Source organism: Oryzias latipes, chromosome 23 (assembly GCF_053564925.1).
Source record: "Oryzias latipes strain Hd-rR chromosome 23, Olatipes_Hd-rR_3.1".
Taxonomy (NCBI): Eukaryota; Metazoa; Chordata; class Actinopteri; order Beloniformes; family Adrianichthyidae; genus Oryzias; species Oryzias latipes.
Window position 1 is genome coordinate 10136211 of NC_136259.1, and position 14668 is coordinate 10150878.

Genomic DNA, 14668 nt, shown 5'->3' on the forward strand with positions numbered 1-14668 from the left:
TTTGCAGTCAAAGTGGCAGAGTTATGAAAGCCTAAAGGTCAAACCTGAGGAAAGGTCACAAAATCACAGAATGACCAGCCTTGCTTCTCTTGTGCGAGTGAAAACTCACATCAAAGGGGACTTTTTCAGTGACCAGAGGGGTTTTCTGCTGTGATCTGTGACAGGAAATCTGAAACTTTCTAAGTTTCACTTATTCCAAGATGTCTCTGCCATGGAAACTGCCTTGTCTACAAATTTTGCCTTCTGTTCAAATCACTCAAACTGAATGATACCATAAAAGATTATTACACATAACACATGCAAACCTTGTGGCTCCACTAGTATGTGGGAAAGTTTGCATTCTTGCTGGCTGTGAACCACAATGTTCACAGCTCACTGTGACTGATCACAGTCAGACAGGGAGGCTGTGGACCAGCGGAGCTCACAGGACACAGAAGGCTCCCGTTAGCTCCTCTGCTTGGCCCAAATCCCAGAGGTACCATATAAGGATGCTTGGTGCACAGGTACGCCTTCCAGTTCTTACCTTGCTGTACCAGTTAAGGCAGGGCTGCACCACATCTGGGTCTTCTATGCCGTGCAGTTCAATGTACCAAATGCTAAAGTTAAAACTTGGACCCCAAGACATCAGAGGCACTGCAGGGAAAAGCGTGGTAAATGTGAGATCATGGTAAACAAGTTTCTGCAGACTTTAGAAACACTTCTTTTACCTATTTTGACAAATCTGCAGGGGAACATCTGCTCGTCAATCTTGTGCTTTAACGTAAATGTCTCCTTGTTGTAATCATTCTTAAGGCCACTGTCAGAGGCACAGAAACAGACAACATGACATAAATTACCAAAGAAGTGATGGCAGTTGATCCATCACTTGATGCATTTCAGAAAGGAGTAAACCATTTCAGGATTATCCTTTTGATTCTTTATTTCTGTAGGAAAATGCGTCACATTTACTCTAACACATCTTTTAAAAGCAACAAAATAATGAAGTATATCTGAATGTTCAATTCTTTGTTTTGTTCCTCTTATGTCCAGGACAAACATTGATTGTTGGTAAAGGTTTTTAGTTTCCAAAACTATGAGCATTTTCTGATGAACTGAAATGAACTTCAACCCGCTCAATTTCTCTTTTTTTTCCTTCAATAAAAGTTAGTCTTTTTTTAATAAGATGTGTATATATGGGCAGTAAATGTAGTTACATGCTGATTCAGAGCTATGGATCATTCAAGAAGCATCATTTTAGCACTGAATAGCAGGCCACTCCAGTCAGAAAGATTTGGACGTTCAACATCCAATATCTGATTCACAGGCTCGGTATCTGTATATGGGTAGATCTTCCGATTGAGTCCTCTAAAAATACTCACTGCAGAGTTCCCAACATTTGTCACAAATATGAAGCTCTGCTGGAACTAGAAAGGGAAAAAAAAAACTGATAGGTCCTCACCTGGACAGAAGCTCTGTCATGTTCTCCTCACTCATTCCACCAAATACTTTAAATTTCTTCAGGTTGCAGACATGGGTCTTCTCATATTTCCCAAAGGTGATGCTCTGAACTATTGCAGGCCTTTCCAATTTTAAGATTAAAAACTGGTGGAAAAAAAAAACAAGCAGAAGATTGGAGGTCAGAGTGACAGTGTTTTCACACTGTGCTGATACCGACAGTTGCTTTTAATGCAGTCTGTGTGAGGCTTTGCTTGGCAATTCCATTAGCACATTGCGGTAAATATCCTGAACCAAGGAACATCACATATAATTGAGGACTGGATCTGCATGACAGCCGTGCTCTCTAGAGTCAGGACATCTAATGACAAATCTGCTGCAGCCATTATGTCTGACAGCTGATGCCAGCGGTCCGAGGACTGATATCAAAGCCAGCAGACAACATCTTATCATCAGCTGATATCAGTCAAAAGAGAAGAAAAAAAAAAAAATTTCCTTCCACTGACATGCTGAAGAATCGTTACCTGAGTTTTTATGGTCAGTAAAATTAATAATAAAAGGAGCTCATTGGAGCAAACCTGTGACTGATCAGCCCAGATGCTCCGCTTATGTTAAAGGATATCAGATTCTCTGTCATTTGGCCCAAGCTTTGTTTTATTTGTAGACACGACAGGAGCAGAGCCTGTCCTCTGTCCTGTCGAGACTACAAACCTGGGACTTTCCCTCTAAATACCAAGACAACAGAACTGGTTCAGTGATTATGTCTGTATTTGTTTTTGGGAAAACTTCTCACTCTCTTCTATTTTCCCCGCTCTTTCTGAGGAGGCTTTGGCTACATTTTTCTTTTTTTTTTCTTTCTTCACCCACATCTTTCCGGCAGCATCTCTCAGCCCAATCAGAAGAATAAATAAATAAATAGAATCTCTTTCAGACAGAAAAAGTCTGCTTACAGTAAAAACCAAAAACTGAATTCCAGCCATCTCCCATAGTTTACAAACTGTAGTTTAGAAGACTGTTGAATAAACAAAAGAATTCTGACAGTAAAGCATGCTACTGTTAACCTCTGATTGGCTCTTTTGAAAATGAACTACTGGTAGTTTATGTGTTCCTGGCATATTTATAGTTCCTATCAAGCGGGACATGCACAGCAAATCTTAATCTAATCGATCTGAAAACTGGTCCAACAGGTAGCTTTCCACGCTGCCGAGCTAGTTTTTTCATTCAGAGCAGATACGTTTCCTCTGCAATGTTCCATTTCTTCTCTTTTTTACTTGTCCTATGTTGGACAGATGTCATTGTGATCTTTTGACACACAAGGTAAATATTTGTAAAAACCCTTTTAATACAGTGTGCTAGAATGTTCTAATGTTCCCCTTTGGGTTATTTGGATGTGGAAAAACAATGTTGGGCTGAACTTTACAAAACTAAAATGTGAATGGATTTGACATTATTTGCAGGACCATTCTAGCCCATTTCTCTCAAAGTAAAACCCAGAAGGAGCAGCAAACCATTAAAGAGAGGTGCAGGTAAAGATGTCCTGGATCCATTTAAGGTCAGTGAAACGGATCCTATAGGATCGTTCAAAATACGTAAACATTGACTATGAATCGGATCAGGAAAAAATCTGATAAATCATGCCCACGGATTGCTAAACTGTGCCTATGGATTGCCCAACCATACCCACAGATTAATAAATTGTGCTTGTACTGTTGCATAGTCCCTGAGCAGAGCAGCTACACGCACAGCTTCGTGTTTGCGAGCAGGAGAGGGTGCTTTATTACGGTACGGAGGAGGCTTCTGACCGCAGAACAGTGTGGCCTGGGAGATTTGTATCTTCAAGCAGAGGAGAGGCTTTGGGACGGGTAGAGGTGGCTTTTGAATGAACAGTCCTGAGAAACCGTGCAAACAATCATGTAAATTTGTGTTACCAGTCGGGTCCAGACAAGATAATGACTGATGTTATTCCAGTTTAAGTTCATCCACGGCTAAATGTTGTTAGCACATATTAACTTAATCTTATACCATGGTCCGGGTGAATACTCAATTCTGATTGGGTGCTGGGTGTGCGTTAAAAAGTGATAACCGCAAGCCCCAAAAAGAAGTTCCGGTCACCTGTCTCAAATCTTCTGTATCACTGCACCAGCTTCTTTGAAACAACCTTTAGCTTCATCATCTGGACAAAAACAAGCGGTAAGAGATGAACGCTCTGAACGGATGCTTTTTTTTTTTTAACCCATCGGGACGATCAGCATGCATATATATATATATAACGTTACCATGACATGGCGCCGCACCAACAAATAGTTCGCCTTTCGTGAAAAAAGCAATCCAAATCGGGGATAAAAAACAAGAATTAAGGACTAAAAAGTGGTTAATAATTATTGCTTTTGTAAATGATAGATGGTAGAAGCGGGCCTTAAGTGTGCATTATCACTTTTAACGCACGCCGTGGAAGCCTGAACCGTGGAAGCAACTATCCCCTGCTTCGCGTCGGACGGGTCAGGCTTCCACGGCGTGCGTTAAAAAGTGATATTGCGCACTCCGTCGGCCATTAACCCTTACCTAACCCTTCTTCCGGGTCAGGTTGGCCAAGAATAAGGCACTGGCCGCACGGATTTAAAGAACTATAAGCGAACAAGCACTTAATAATAATCATAACAATAATAAAAGCCTGTTTAGAAGACCATCTCGCTCTATGCTGCAGCTTCGTTTGTTTACAAAGGAACTCACAATTTCTTCTTCTACTGTCGTACCGTCATTTGTCCAGACCAATCACTGTCTTACAACTCATCTGACCAACGTACAGCCAATCAAATAGTGTGACGTCATCATTAGTCGTAGGGCCTCGAACACTTATTGCAGGCCGAACACCGGTCATGTATGAATCCAAACTCCCAATTGAAGTCTCCGAGCAATGTGTGCGCGCACGATTGCACAACAGTAAGAGCACAATTGATTAATCCGTGGGAACGTTTTATCAGATTTTGTTTGTTTTTTCAACCACTGGCACCTGGGGGGCTTCCTATGTTTCATTTTGCTAGACCTTCAAAAACTACAACTTGTTAAGCAACAATACCAAAAGCAAAGTGTTGTGTTGTGCAGACAGAAAAACAGAACACTGTCATGGTTTTTCATTTCAACTGGAGGAGCTGAACACTATTGGGAGAAAAACAGGCACAAGTGAAAAGTTGCTGCTTCAAAAGGATTCATTTGTTGCTTGGTATATGCCTCATTTGTTTCTGCTTTGGTTTACATTCCTACATGAAGATGTGTAAAAACAAACAAACAAAAAGAATAACCTGTGACAACAGTCTCCTCTCAAACCGTTAGGAATGTGGCGACGTTGTGAAGCCAGCTACCTGAACTCTCTGCACTCAGAAACAAATCTTAAACACAGGTTTACACGCATAAAATCACTTCATATAATACAAGGAGTTTAAATGATTAGAATTATCTACATTTACAGATTTTTTGAGGTTGACTTTTTTTCTTGAGAGTTCACAGATAACCAGCTTCACTATCTGATTAATTCAGCGGACAAGCCTACCTGTGGAGGGTAGTTGCTCTCAGAAGACCACCTGGAAGACTGATCGTTCGGTTTATCCACCAAAATATTCCTAGAGAATAAGCAAAGCTAGGTCAGGAAACTTCCAGAAAGTAAAAGACGCAGATAAACCATCAGAAAAAGATGGCTTCAGAATAGAACAGCAGGTGCATTTGGAACGTTAAACTGACCAGGCCGAAGATCACTGACGGAAAATATTTGGAACTTCACAAACCCAAATTTTTTATATTTTTCATACAGATCTTAAAGAAAATCACACTTTTTACCAATATTTTGCTCCGAAGAATTCCCACATTACACACAGGCCTGTTGATATAGCGTAATGTCAGCAGTTTTTGGGAGCAGTTTCACTAACCCTTCCTAACCCTCAGCCATAAATTCACAAATCTGACTAAATAAAAATTAATCAATGCTAAAGAAAAAAAAAGAACTAAAGTATGATTGAATTTTAAAATGATTAAAAATTAATTTTTCTTCAGCCACAGAGACAAAATCAAGGGTAAAAAGAGCTGATTCGGCTTCTGAGCTTCGGTAGCAGGCACTATATATATATATATATATATATATATATATATATATATAGTGCGTTCGCCATTTTGTTGTGCGGTCCGAATCTACAATTCCAAAATCGAGTGCACTGGAAATTTTAAACTAGATAGGCGTATATAGACCACAATGCATTGCATCGGAACACTTTTTGCCAAAAAAAATTTATTTAAATGTTTTCTTTAAATAAACCATCAATGTATTTATTTTAAATGTTTTTAAGACAGGGGACTCATAAATAATAGTCGCAAAATGCTCATATCAATTAGATTTTAGCTTTGTGAAATCCATGTAAAAAAAAGTAGTGAGCTTGGTGTCCGAATTGCTTCTAAAATTCAGGGGTTAGGGTGAGAATTCGGAAAGAGAGACCTGAACTGAGACCAGAGACCACGTTGGATAAATATGGGGATTGGATTGTTAGAATTTAGACCAGGGGTCAGCAACCTGCGGCTCCGGAGCCCCATGCAGCTCTTTCATCCTTGTGCTGCGGCTCTCTGTGTTTTTGTAAAATAACTATCATGTTCTAAAATTTTCGTGGTCGTGTAGTGCAAAGCGGGCAGGAGGAAGAGAGGTCCGTGAGCATGCGGATTTGGCGTGTCTGCAGCTGTGAACGCCGACCAGAGTCTGTAATGGGATGGAAAGTTTTTCTAAAACGACAGTCAGTGGCGGAAAAAAAAAGCCATTTTTTTCCCCCTAGACTCGAACCACCCATTTCTGCGTAAAATCTATTAAATTTGCATTAGGGCGCCCCTACTATCCTGTCAACTGTCTGCTATGATGACCGTATTTTGCGCTGTCTGTGTAGAACATGCTGGGGGGGGGGGGTTGCACGCAGGGGAAAAGACCCGCAACAAACTAAGCTTCCTAATAAAAAATAATTTTCATCCATAAAATGAATACACTTTATTGGGTTTACTGGATTTAAAGAAAAAACAAATATAGAAACGAGTCTGAATCAAAGTAAATGTTTCCATCATCTCACTTATCTTAGCTCTGGGTGTTTGACAGAAATGTCTATTCAAGGTTGTGGGAAAACAAAAAAAGATCAAAGGAAACATCACGTTCATAAAAAATTAAAATGAATAATTAAATAAATATTCTGACAGCATTTTTAATCAATACAAGTATCGCCAAATGAACTATTGCGATATATCGGTGGAACGATTTTTTTCTAACAGCCCCAGTGTTGTGGCTCCCTGTGCTTTCATTTCTGTGGGAAACTGATCCAATTGGCTCTTTGAGAGGTTCAGGTTGCAGACCCCTGATCTAGACCAATCAGCAGGCTGGTTGATGGCAGCTTTGTCAGCTAAACTGACACTTATAAGAGCAAAATCAAAGATAGGAAAAGATGAGACACAACGCATGTGAAAACATTTGTGTTGCAAATGCAAAAATATTTTTTTAAATGAAAAAAGAAAAAAAATGAAAGCAATAAAAACTAAAGGAAAAAGAAAAAAAGGATTTTCGTTTGCAGCTTAGGAAGTTTTGTGTGCTACGTGGTGGCATAAATATATCACTCCATAAAAATTCAGAAATTAATGAATGGATCAAAATACCGCTTTGGGGTTTAGTGAGGAATTAACATAATACACTTAAAAACTCAAAACGTTGATTTAGCATGATATGGGCCCTTTAAAAACGACCATGTCAAACAATTTGGCTGCACAGCATTTATTTTCTTATAAAATTATAATATTTTCCCACATATGTTTTTAGGATAGGGGGTTAACAATAGCATGTGATAGATAAAGCAAAAACTTGAAGTATGTTCGAATGGAATTTAATGCATTCTCTTTTATCTTCTTATGTAACAGAATTTCACATAAAACAAACGATGGAGAAAAAAACTCGTAATGTTTATGTTTAGCATCACAACAGACTGTTAGCTTCCACATTCTGCTGTTGTGGTAAGCTAGCTTGACTTTCACGCCGCCGCAAGAGCTGACACAGTAATCAGTTATACTGCTTGATGTTAGATATCTCAATGTTTAATGAGAATTAAATGCATGAATGCGCTGAAAAGTTTGGCAGTTCGCTTGTCAGGTCTTGTTTCAGGGAACCGCTCATTAGCATAGCAGCTATGAGGTTAGATAACAGGAGTTACCTTCATCTGAGTCCCGACGGCCTGCGTTAAATATTTGTATGCTTGGTGCCGGTGTGCGGACGGCCGCACCAAACTACCAAAATGTTTAAAATTCTAACATTTCTGCCCTCCGGTAATTTAAACAACCTCCAAAATAGGACCCCATGAAAAGTCATATTGCTGACTGATACTGTTTGTCTATTAAAAATGTATCGTTTTGTTAACATTTGCTAACTTTATGAGACGAACCTCTAATTTACACATGTCTCTTTGGACCACCAACACAACATCATCAAATTTAGGTGCAAAGTTGACTAAAAAGTTCCCAGGATGGTTTTTAAGGACTACTTAATACCTCATACCACTCTGTCTGACAAACTGCTCGGGCGTTTAAGTGTCGCCGGAGTGCCAGCGCGTTCAAACCAAACGAACCCACCACCACCACGACAGCTAAGCTAGCTGAGCCGGACCCCAGACGAGCCAGGCCAGGCGGGTCGGCGAAACCATCAACAGGGAAACTGAGGCCACCTGCAAGTACAGATATTGCAGCGCACGGTCGTGCCAAATACTCACTCTGGTAAATATGTCGAGGAGTAGGAACTCCATTTAAAAAGGCTGTAAGTGAGGATTCTGCTCTCAGGAGCGACGGCCATTTTGATGCATGAAAAAAACAGATAGCAGGAGGCTAACAGGGAACGAGCTGCGACTTAAAGAGACAGTACACTTGTTTTCTTATTTTGATATGTTTATTATACTAAAATCTGTTGCATTTTCCAAACCAATGTTGTATTAAAAAAATGTATGTATGTGTATATATATATATGTATGTATGCATGTATGTATGTATGTATGTATGTATGTATGTATGTATGTATGTATGTATGTATGTATGTATGTATGTATGTATAGACGTAACTTTTTTTTAAATAAAAGTTTTGAAATGTTGATTGTAATCACAATTTAAAAAATTGATGCTGCATAACCAAGTAATGACAATATCTGGAGGAAGGAACATGAGAAACTAAAAAAAACCCATCTCTTTTCATCCTCTGCAGCCAGGTGGTTTCTTACACAATTTTGGCTCTCTATCAGAGGCATGGGAGCTAGAGGTTTTTGTGCAGGATTTTTGATGTTCCTAGCTTTTCTGACAGTTTGACAACTGGACAATAAGTTATCGACCGGGTGACCAATTATGTGGAGAGCGGACAAAAACCTGTTGACCAGCCCCCACATCACATCGGCCCACTTTCAGTGATCAGTATACCCGACAGCCATTCCACCCCATGGCCCGGGTGCTGTCATACCTGAGAATCCAGCCATTGAGACCAGCCATTGAGCGTTGCTGTTGTGTGCTTTCTCTCCCACATACTTTTCCAGTATTGTTCAGTTTCCAGCCTTGGTGGGTCTGCTCTGCTGTTGTGACCCCTCCACTGAGTGTGTTGCAGGTTGAGTTGGGAACAGCCTGTTTATCTGCCTGGCTTCATTTTTGGCAGTTTCTAGTGCTTCAGGTACGGGAATTTCCCTGTAACTCTTGGGAACTTGCTTTTTCATTGGACCTCTCTGGGCCTCTTTTATGAACACATTTTAAGACAGTCATCAAGCAGCGAAATCGCCAGGTGTCGAAAAGAGAGGCACCAAATGCGAATTTTTAGCGCAAATCACATTTGGTGTGAATGCAGCATTACACTTTATAACATATTATACATAGATCTTTCAGAAGCAGAACATAGTCTTATGTAGAAGTAGCATTTTGGGAAATGTTTTGCATTTCTTTCAACATTTTACCCTTGATTACATGTTTGAGCCATTTAAATGTTTCCATATTTAGAATAGAACTTTATTGATCACACAATGGGAAAAAAGATTTACCACAGCCCTATACAAACAGCAGATAACAAATAACACCATCTAAACTTGTTTTTGTCCCTTTCTGGGTCACAGGGCTGCCGGAGCCTATCCCGACCTCTCTTTGGTGAGGGTAGGGTGCACCCAGGACAGGTTTCCAGTCTGTTTTTTTAAATAATAAGACCAAACAAACCAGCTCTTACCACTGTTCTAGAACTGAGAAAGCCAACTAAGAACAGATGAAATATCTTAAAGATTAACTGAGTCCAGTTGACTGCTTCAGAACCTGCTACTTGGATAAAAGCTTTATAAAAAAGGTTTTAAAGATCTTACTTTAACCCTTGTGCTATCTTAGATGACCCCACCCTTACATTGACGTGTTCTCCCTGACATGACAAAGGTGAATAAAGGTGGAAAGATTTCATGTAATCCATGGACACCAGAGAAGATCACAAATCATTGAAGAAAAAAGGTTCAGAGCACTGTTTAAAGGGTCTAGATGACCCAACTCCCAATGGTAAAGTGCCTAGGATAGCACAAGGGTTAAAGGAAAGAGCTTGTGATAAAAAAACAGGCAATTGTTAACCATTTTCATTTTTTTTGTTGTGTTTTTTGTTTAGTAACCAGCCAGATGAAGTCGGCGTTGTTGGCTGTTCAGAGACGTTCAACAACAAACAACAGTCAGCACCAGGAGGAGTCCTTAGTTACACTCAGTTTAATCAAAGCAGCTTTTCAAAACTTAAACAGGAGGTCAGGTTAACTTGAAGCAATATGCAAAGCAATACATTTGCTAAAAAATGATCAGCATTTTAGGTGATGGAATGATATCTTTTAGGTTTCTTCTTCACTTCGGGAGAGATTCTTCTGTCATATTTCTCATTCAGCCTTGATTTGTCTTCTGAACAGAACAACCAGCAAGTGTCTTTTCACGCTTCCGACAACATTTGAAAGACTTCAGACTGAAGCATGGACTGAGTAATGACATCATGAACTCCAACAACCACATCCCCATTCAGTGTCCTGGCTGAGTGCAGTTACAACAAATAAAGAAGAACTGTTTCCCTTGAAGGAAAACAGAAATAACCAAGCTCAGAGTACCAAAGAAATCCTCTGTTTACAAGACAGTTATTAACGAGACAGCAGGATAACCTGAGTCCAGGCTGTCTGTTTAAAAGCAGAATGACTGAGTCTTTGATTGGATGGTGGATGATGACTCCAACCTTATTTTGAGTGAATCATCTGCCAGTGAACTTTCTGGCCTGATGACATGAGGACCATAACAACTGCATTTCTCATAAATGCACATCCAACACTTGGCTGGGATTGCTTTCACTTACTGTAAATCCAGGAAGTTTCTCTGCCAAACAGCTTTTATCCATTCCAGAGTCACCAGCTGTCATCAGACGAGAGGCAGCAGACATCCTGCACAGGTCGCCAGACCATCTACTGATTTTAAAGGAAAATTTATATTTACATTTGACTAATTTACAAATGTCATAGTTAACAAGGAAAATCTATGACAGTCTATACACTGTACTTAAAGAGCTGTGGGGAAAATGGTCTCAGCTGTGAGAAATGTCAGAAAAACCAGACTTCATGTTTCAGTTGTCATATGCTGCAAAGGGAAACCCAAACAGAGACTGGGAAAATCAGTTTTTTTTTTTTTTTGGGACTCATTCCAAAACGTTTTCCATATTAACACTCTAAAGTCTGATATTGTTCAGTTGAAAACCCTGATAACAGAACACAGGTAAGATTTTTAAGGTATTGCACATTAATGATAGCATGACAGTGTCCTATCATAAAAAATGCGAATGATCAAATTAGTCCTGTTTCACTTTTGACATGAAGCAAGACTGAACACCTGTAACTAGACCTCTGTCTGACTGTGTTCAGTTTACTGAAAGGCTGGACGTTTTTTTCATTTTAGGGAAAGAAAAAAAAAAGGTCGCTAAGTCCCCCTATGACAATTAAAAAAAAAAAGTTCCCAGTTGTATCTTAATTATGATCATGAAGTTTTTAACCAAAATCCTGCAACTTAAACGCCTTTAAAATACATATTTCCTAAAAAATATCTGAATCATGTGTTAATTATATTTTGTTAATGCATATTCATCAAATCATTCCTAATGGTCGGTCCATTCCCTTTTTTTGTGTTTATGATGTTTATGCTTCTTCCAGACAGACGGATTCTCATATTGGAAAATTAAACCAATTGCATTTCAGCTGTCCTTTGTTGCCAGGCAGGGTCGGAGCTAAAGAGGCCTTCACTATCAGTTCTGAAGGGCTTCTAATGCGAAATCAGTGTCAAACATTCATTTCCTTCAACCAATCAGATTTTGACTTGGTGACAGCAGGACCTTCTAGAAGGCTTAGGGAACATATTCAGACCTTCTGATTGGACAGAAGTTTCAGGAAAAATTTCCTACACGCAGCCCTACTCAGTTTGACACAGAGCCATGTAGCACTTTTGATCTGTCTCAGTTAAAAACAGCTGACTGTAATTTACACCATTGCTGATTTTGCAGGAAAATCTCCCACTGATCTACTTGACTTCCTTCATCAGAACATTTTTACCCCCTCTGGGTAATGCGGGACAGCAATGCAAAAACCTTTGCAGTAAGAAAAAAAAATGAAAACAGCTAACACAGAAATGTGAAATGATACATGATCACATTAAAGATGGGGTTATTTGTTATTGTTTATTCCTTCAGATTTGATCTCCTTTAACACTTTTGCTGTAACAATAAACTTCAAGACAAAACTTCAAGTTTTAGACTGAAACTGATTCCCAGGCAAATTTGTAGGGACATGTTCAGAGAGAGAAAAAAACAGATTTATGAAATTACATTTTGACAGTGTCTCCTCCTCATTAAAGTAAAAAATTAGCTCAACTAAGATTAATTTGGCATGAAGACGCAGGCTTAAACTTAGTTTCAGGAAATGCAGAATCATTTTGACTAATGGGTCTCAGTGTGGAGGAGAATGACCTTTAAAATGGGGTGTGATAGAAGGTGTTTTGTGCTTTCCTCTCTAATCTGAGCTCATCTGTGTTTCCCAACAGTCTGAGTCATCCTGTGATGAAGTCAGCCTCAGGGTAAAAGCTACTGCAGGATCATCTTCACTGGTCACTTAAACACCCGAAACCTGCTTTCTAGACAGCCATGGATTTTAATTTGACGACATTAAAATTGTTTCTGAAGTTTTGGGATCACTTTTTACTCTAAACAAAGCATAAGCAAAAAAAAAACAAAAACGAAAGGCCTAGGAAACAAACGAGTTTGATGTTAGAGACCTGTTAACAAACAAATGGTGACACATAGAATTTCCAGGGCTACTTCATCAATGACCATCGTCATCACAACATCCTCTACAAATGTCCTTTAAGACCACCCCCCTGCGCGCATCATCTTTCCGGGAAAAGCCCTGACAGAAGTGTGTTGCAGCCAGCGCTGCTCACGCAGCATCTTCGCTCCCGAGGGCGCGCGCCGCTTGTTCTAAGCGCGCGCGCGTGGAGCCATCACATGGTAGGTCCCTTTAAGTTTCCATTGACGGAGGCCTCAGCGTGTCACATGGACATGATAGAATGAAAAAGCAGGAACACCAAGCGCGAGCGCACAGTCCTGATGGAGAGAGACGCGCAGTCATTTTCAGGGGCGCCGAGTCGGTCCGGTCCAGGGTGGGCCGAGCCGGACGGGACATCTGCGCTGCACCTGCGTGCTGTAGTGCGGTGTACCGGAGGGAGACGATGTGCTCAAATTTCCCCTCGCAGAAGAGCATCAGAAAGGAGGAGTGCCCCTCCGCGTGAGTGAAGTTCGTTATTTCGCTGGTGTCGATCGGCGGTGTCGCAGGTGCCTTTGCGCCTCATCCCAGCGAGAGGAGGATGAGAAGAACAAACTGTTTGTTTTATTTCATCAAACCGGGGGGAGCCGTGCTCGTGAGTGTTGTCTCCCCCTCCGTGGTCGCTAGTGTCCGCATTCCAGGTGCTGTTGCGCACATAGAAATAGAACTTGGAAGTAAACAACCGGAGGAGCTTTGGGACATCCCGCCCCTCTTTACGAACCAACCTGAAGCCCCCGTATCGCCAACAGGACCTTTTGAAGTTGTTGGCAACACAGGAGGACGATGATGGCAGTTCCGCGGGATGTCACGCAGAGGGGGGTGGGGGTGTTTATGTCATTTCTCTTTCTAATTCAATTTTAATCTCGGGCCGTTTGATCCCCAAATTTTTGGGCCTTTTTTTTAGTATCAAAACTACGTCAGAGCCTTAAAGCACCTATCTTCTCCTTGTTTGAGGTTAAAGTTCAATCAATACGCTGAGAATACTGGTGCCCGTTTTCCTGCAGGACGCTAGTGACTGCGCGTTTCCCTCAGTTTTGTCTCACCAACAGGCTGCCAGTCACTCCAGATGTGGCGCCAACGCACACACCAGCCAGCATTTAGCTGATTCATGACAGGAAAGTTGCATGGCGCAACTGCAGACCGATTCTCCCCAATCAACTGTAAATACCTGCACTTGGGTGGGAATCAGTCTCATGTCGTGAAAGCAGTCTCACTTCAGATTTGATGAAGGAGCAATAACGAAGTTGTCTCAAGGAGCTACACAAAAGCGACAGAACAGACTGAAAGGTTGCTGTGTTCAAAACCAGACATTCATGAAACTACAAAACACTCTTGCTGAAGGTGTTTGTATTTAGCCTGGGTTATGGTGAATAGCACAGAGGTTTGGTCTGATCTGTTTGGAGGAGTCTTGGGAAACGTACAAGTCTGGAGAAACCGTAGGTTCTGTTGGTTGGACCATCTGCCCCTGCTCTGGTCCTTTTGTTTTGTTTGTGGGAAGAAGGTTTGATGATATCTCCTTGATAGCAGATGTATTTGGGCCTAATCCAGGGGTTACAGCTCTGGAAGGTGCTTGCTTTGGTTCCTGGACTGTGCACACCTATGTAGACTTTCAGACTCCTGTGATGTTTACATAGATTTTTTCACGACACTCCCAAACACTAGATGGCAGTGTGCCTTCTGTTCTGGTACTTTACAGTCACATTTCTGTGAAGACACTTGTCATAGGTTTGTGTATTTATAGTAAAATATCTAGCAGACTTGTGTTTTTTAGTTTCAGTTGGAATGGAAACAATACAGGTGAGTCAATACCTAGCCACACTGCACTAGTTAGATTTGAAACAAAACAGATGGAA

The 14668-nt window shown here is 40.7% G+C and overlaps 1 protein-coding gene and 1 long non-coding RNA gene across 3 annotated transcripts in view; one reads left to right on the plus strand and one right to left on the minus strand.

Moving 5' to 3' along the window:
- mkln1 (muskelin 1, intracellular mediator containing kelch motifs) overlaps nt 1-8351 on the minus strand; it is a 28612-nt gene extending 20261 nt beyond the window's left edge. The window contains exons 1-5 of the mRNA XM_023952618.2: nt 8202-8351; nt 4982-5051; nt 1439-1581; nt 708-796; nt 524-633 (exon numbers count right to left, since the gene is read on the minus strand). Of these exons, the coding sequence (XP_023808386.1) occupies nt 524-633; nt 708-796; nt 1439-1581; nt 4982-5051; nt 8202-8281 (492 nt within the window). The 5' untranslated portion in view covers nt 8282-8351. The remainder of the gene's footprint in view (nt 1-523; nt 634-707; nt 797-1438; nt 1582-4981; nt 5052-8201) is intronic.
- Nucleotides 8065-10561, plus strand: LOC110017622 (uncharacterized). Of its 2 annotated transcripts, none has more exons than XR_002293075.3 (3): nt 8065-8205; nt 10094-10223; nt 10309-10561. It is a non-coding gene; the product is annotated as an uncharacterized LOC110017622 (long non-coding RNA). The 2 variants fall into 2 exon arrangements; XR_013653545.1 differs by having other exon boundaries at nt 10380-10561.
- The last annotated feature ends 4107 nt before the right edge of the window (nt 10562-14668 follow it).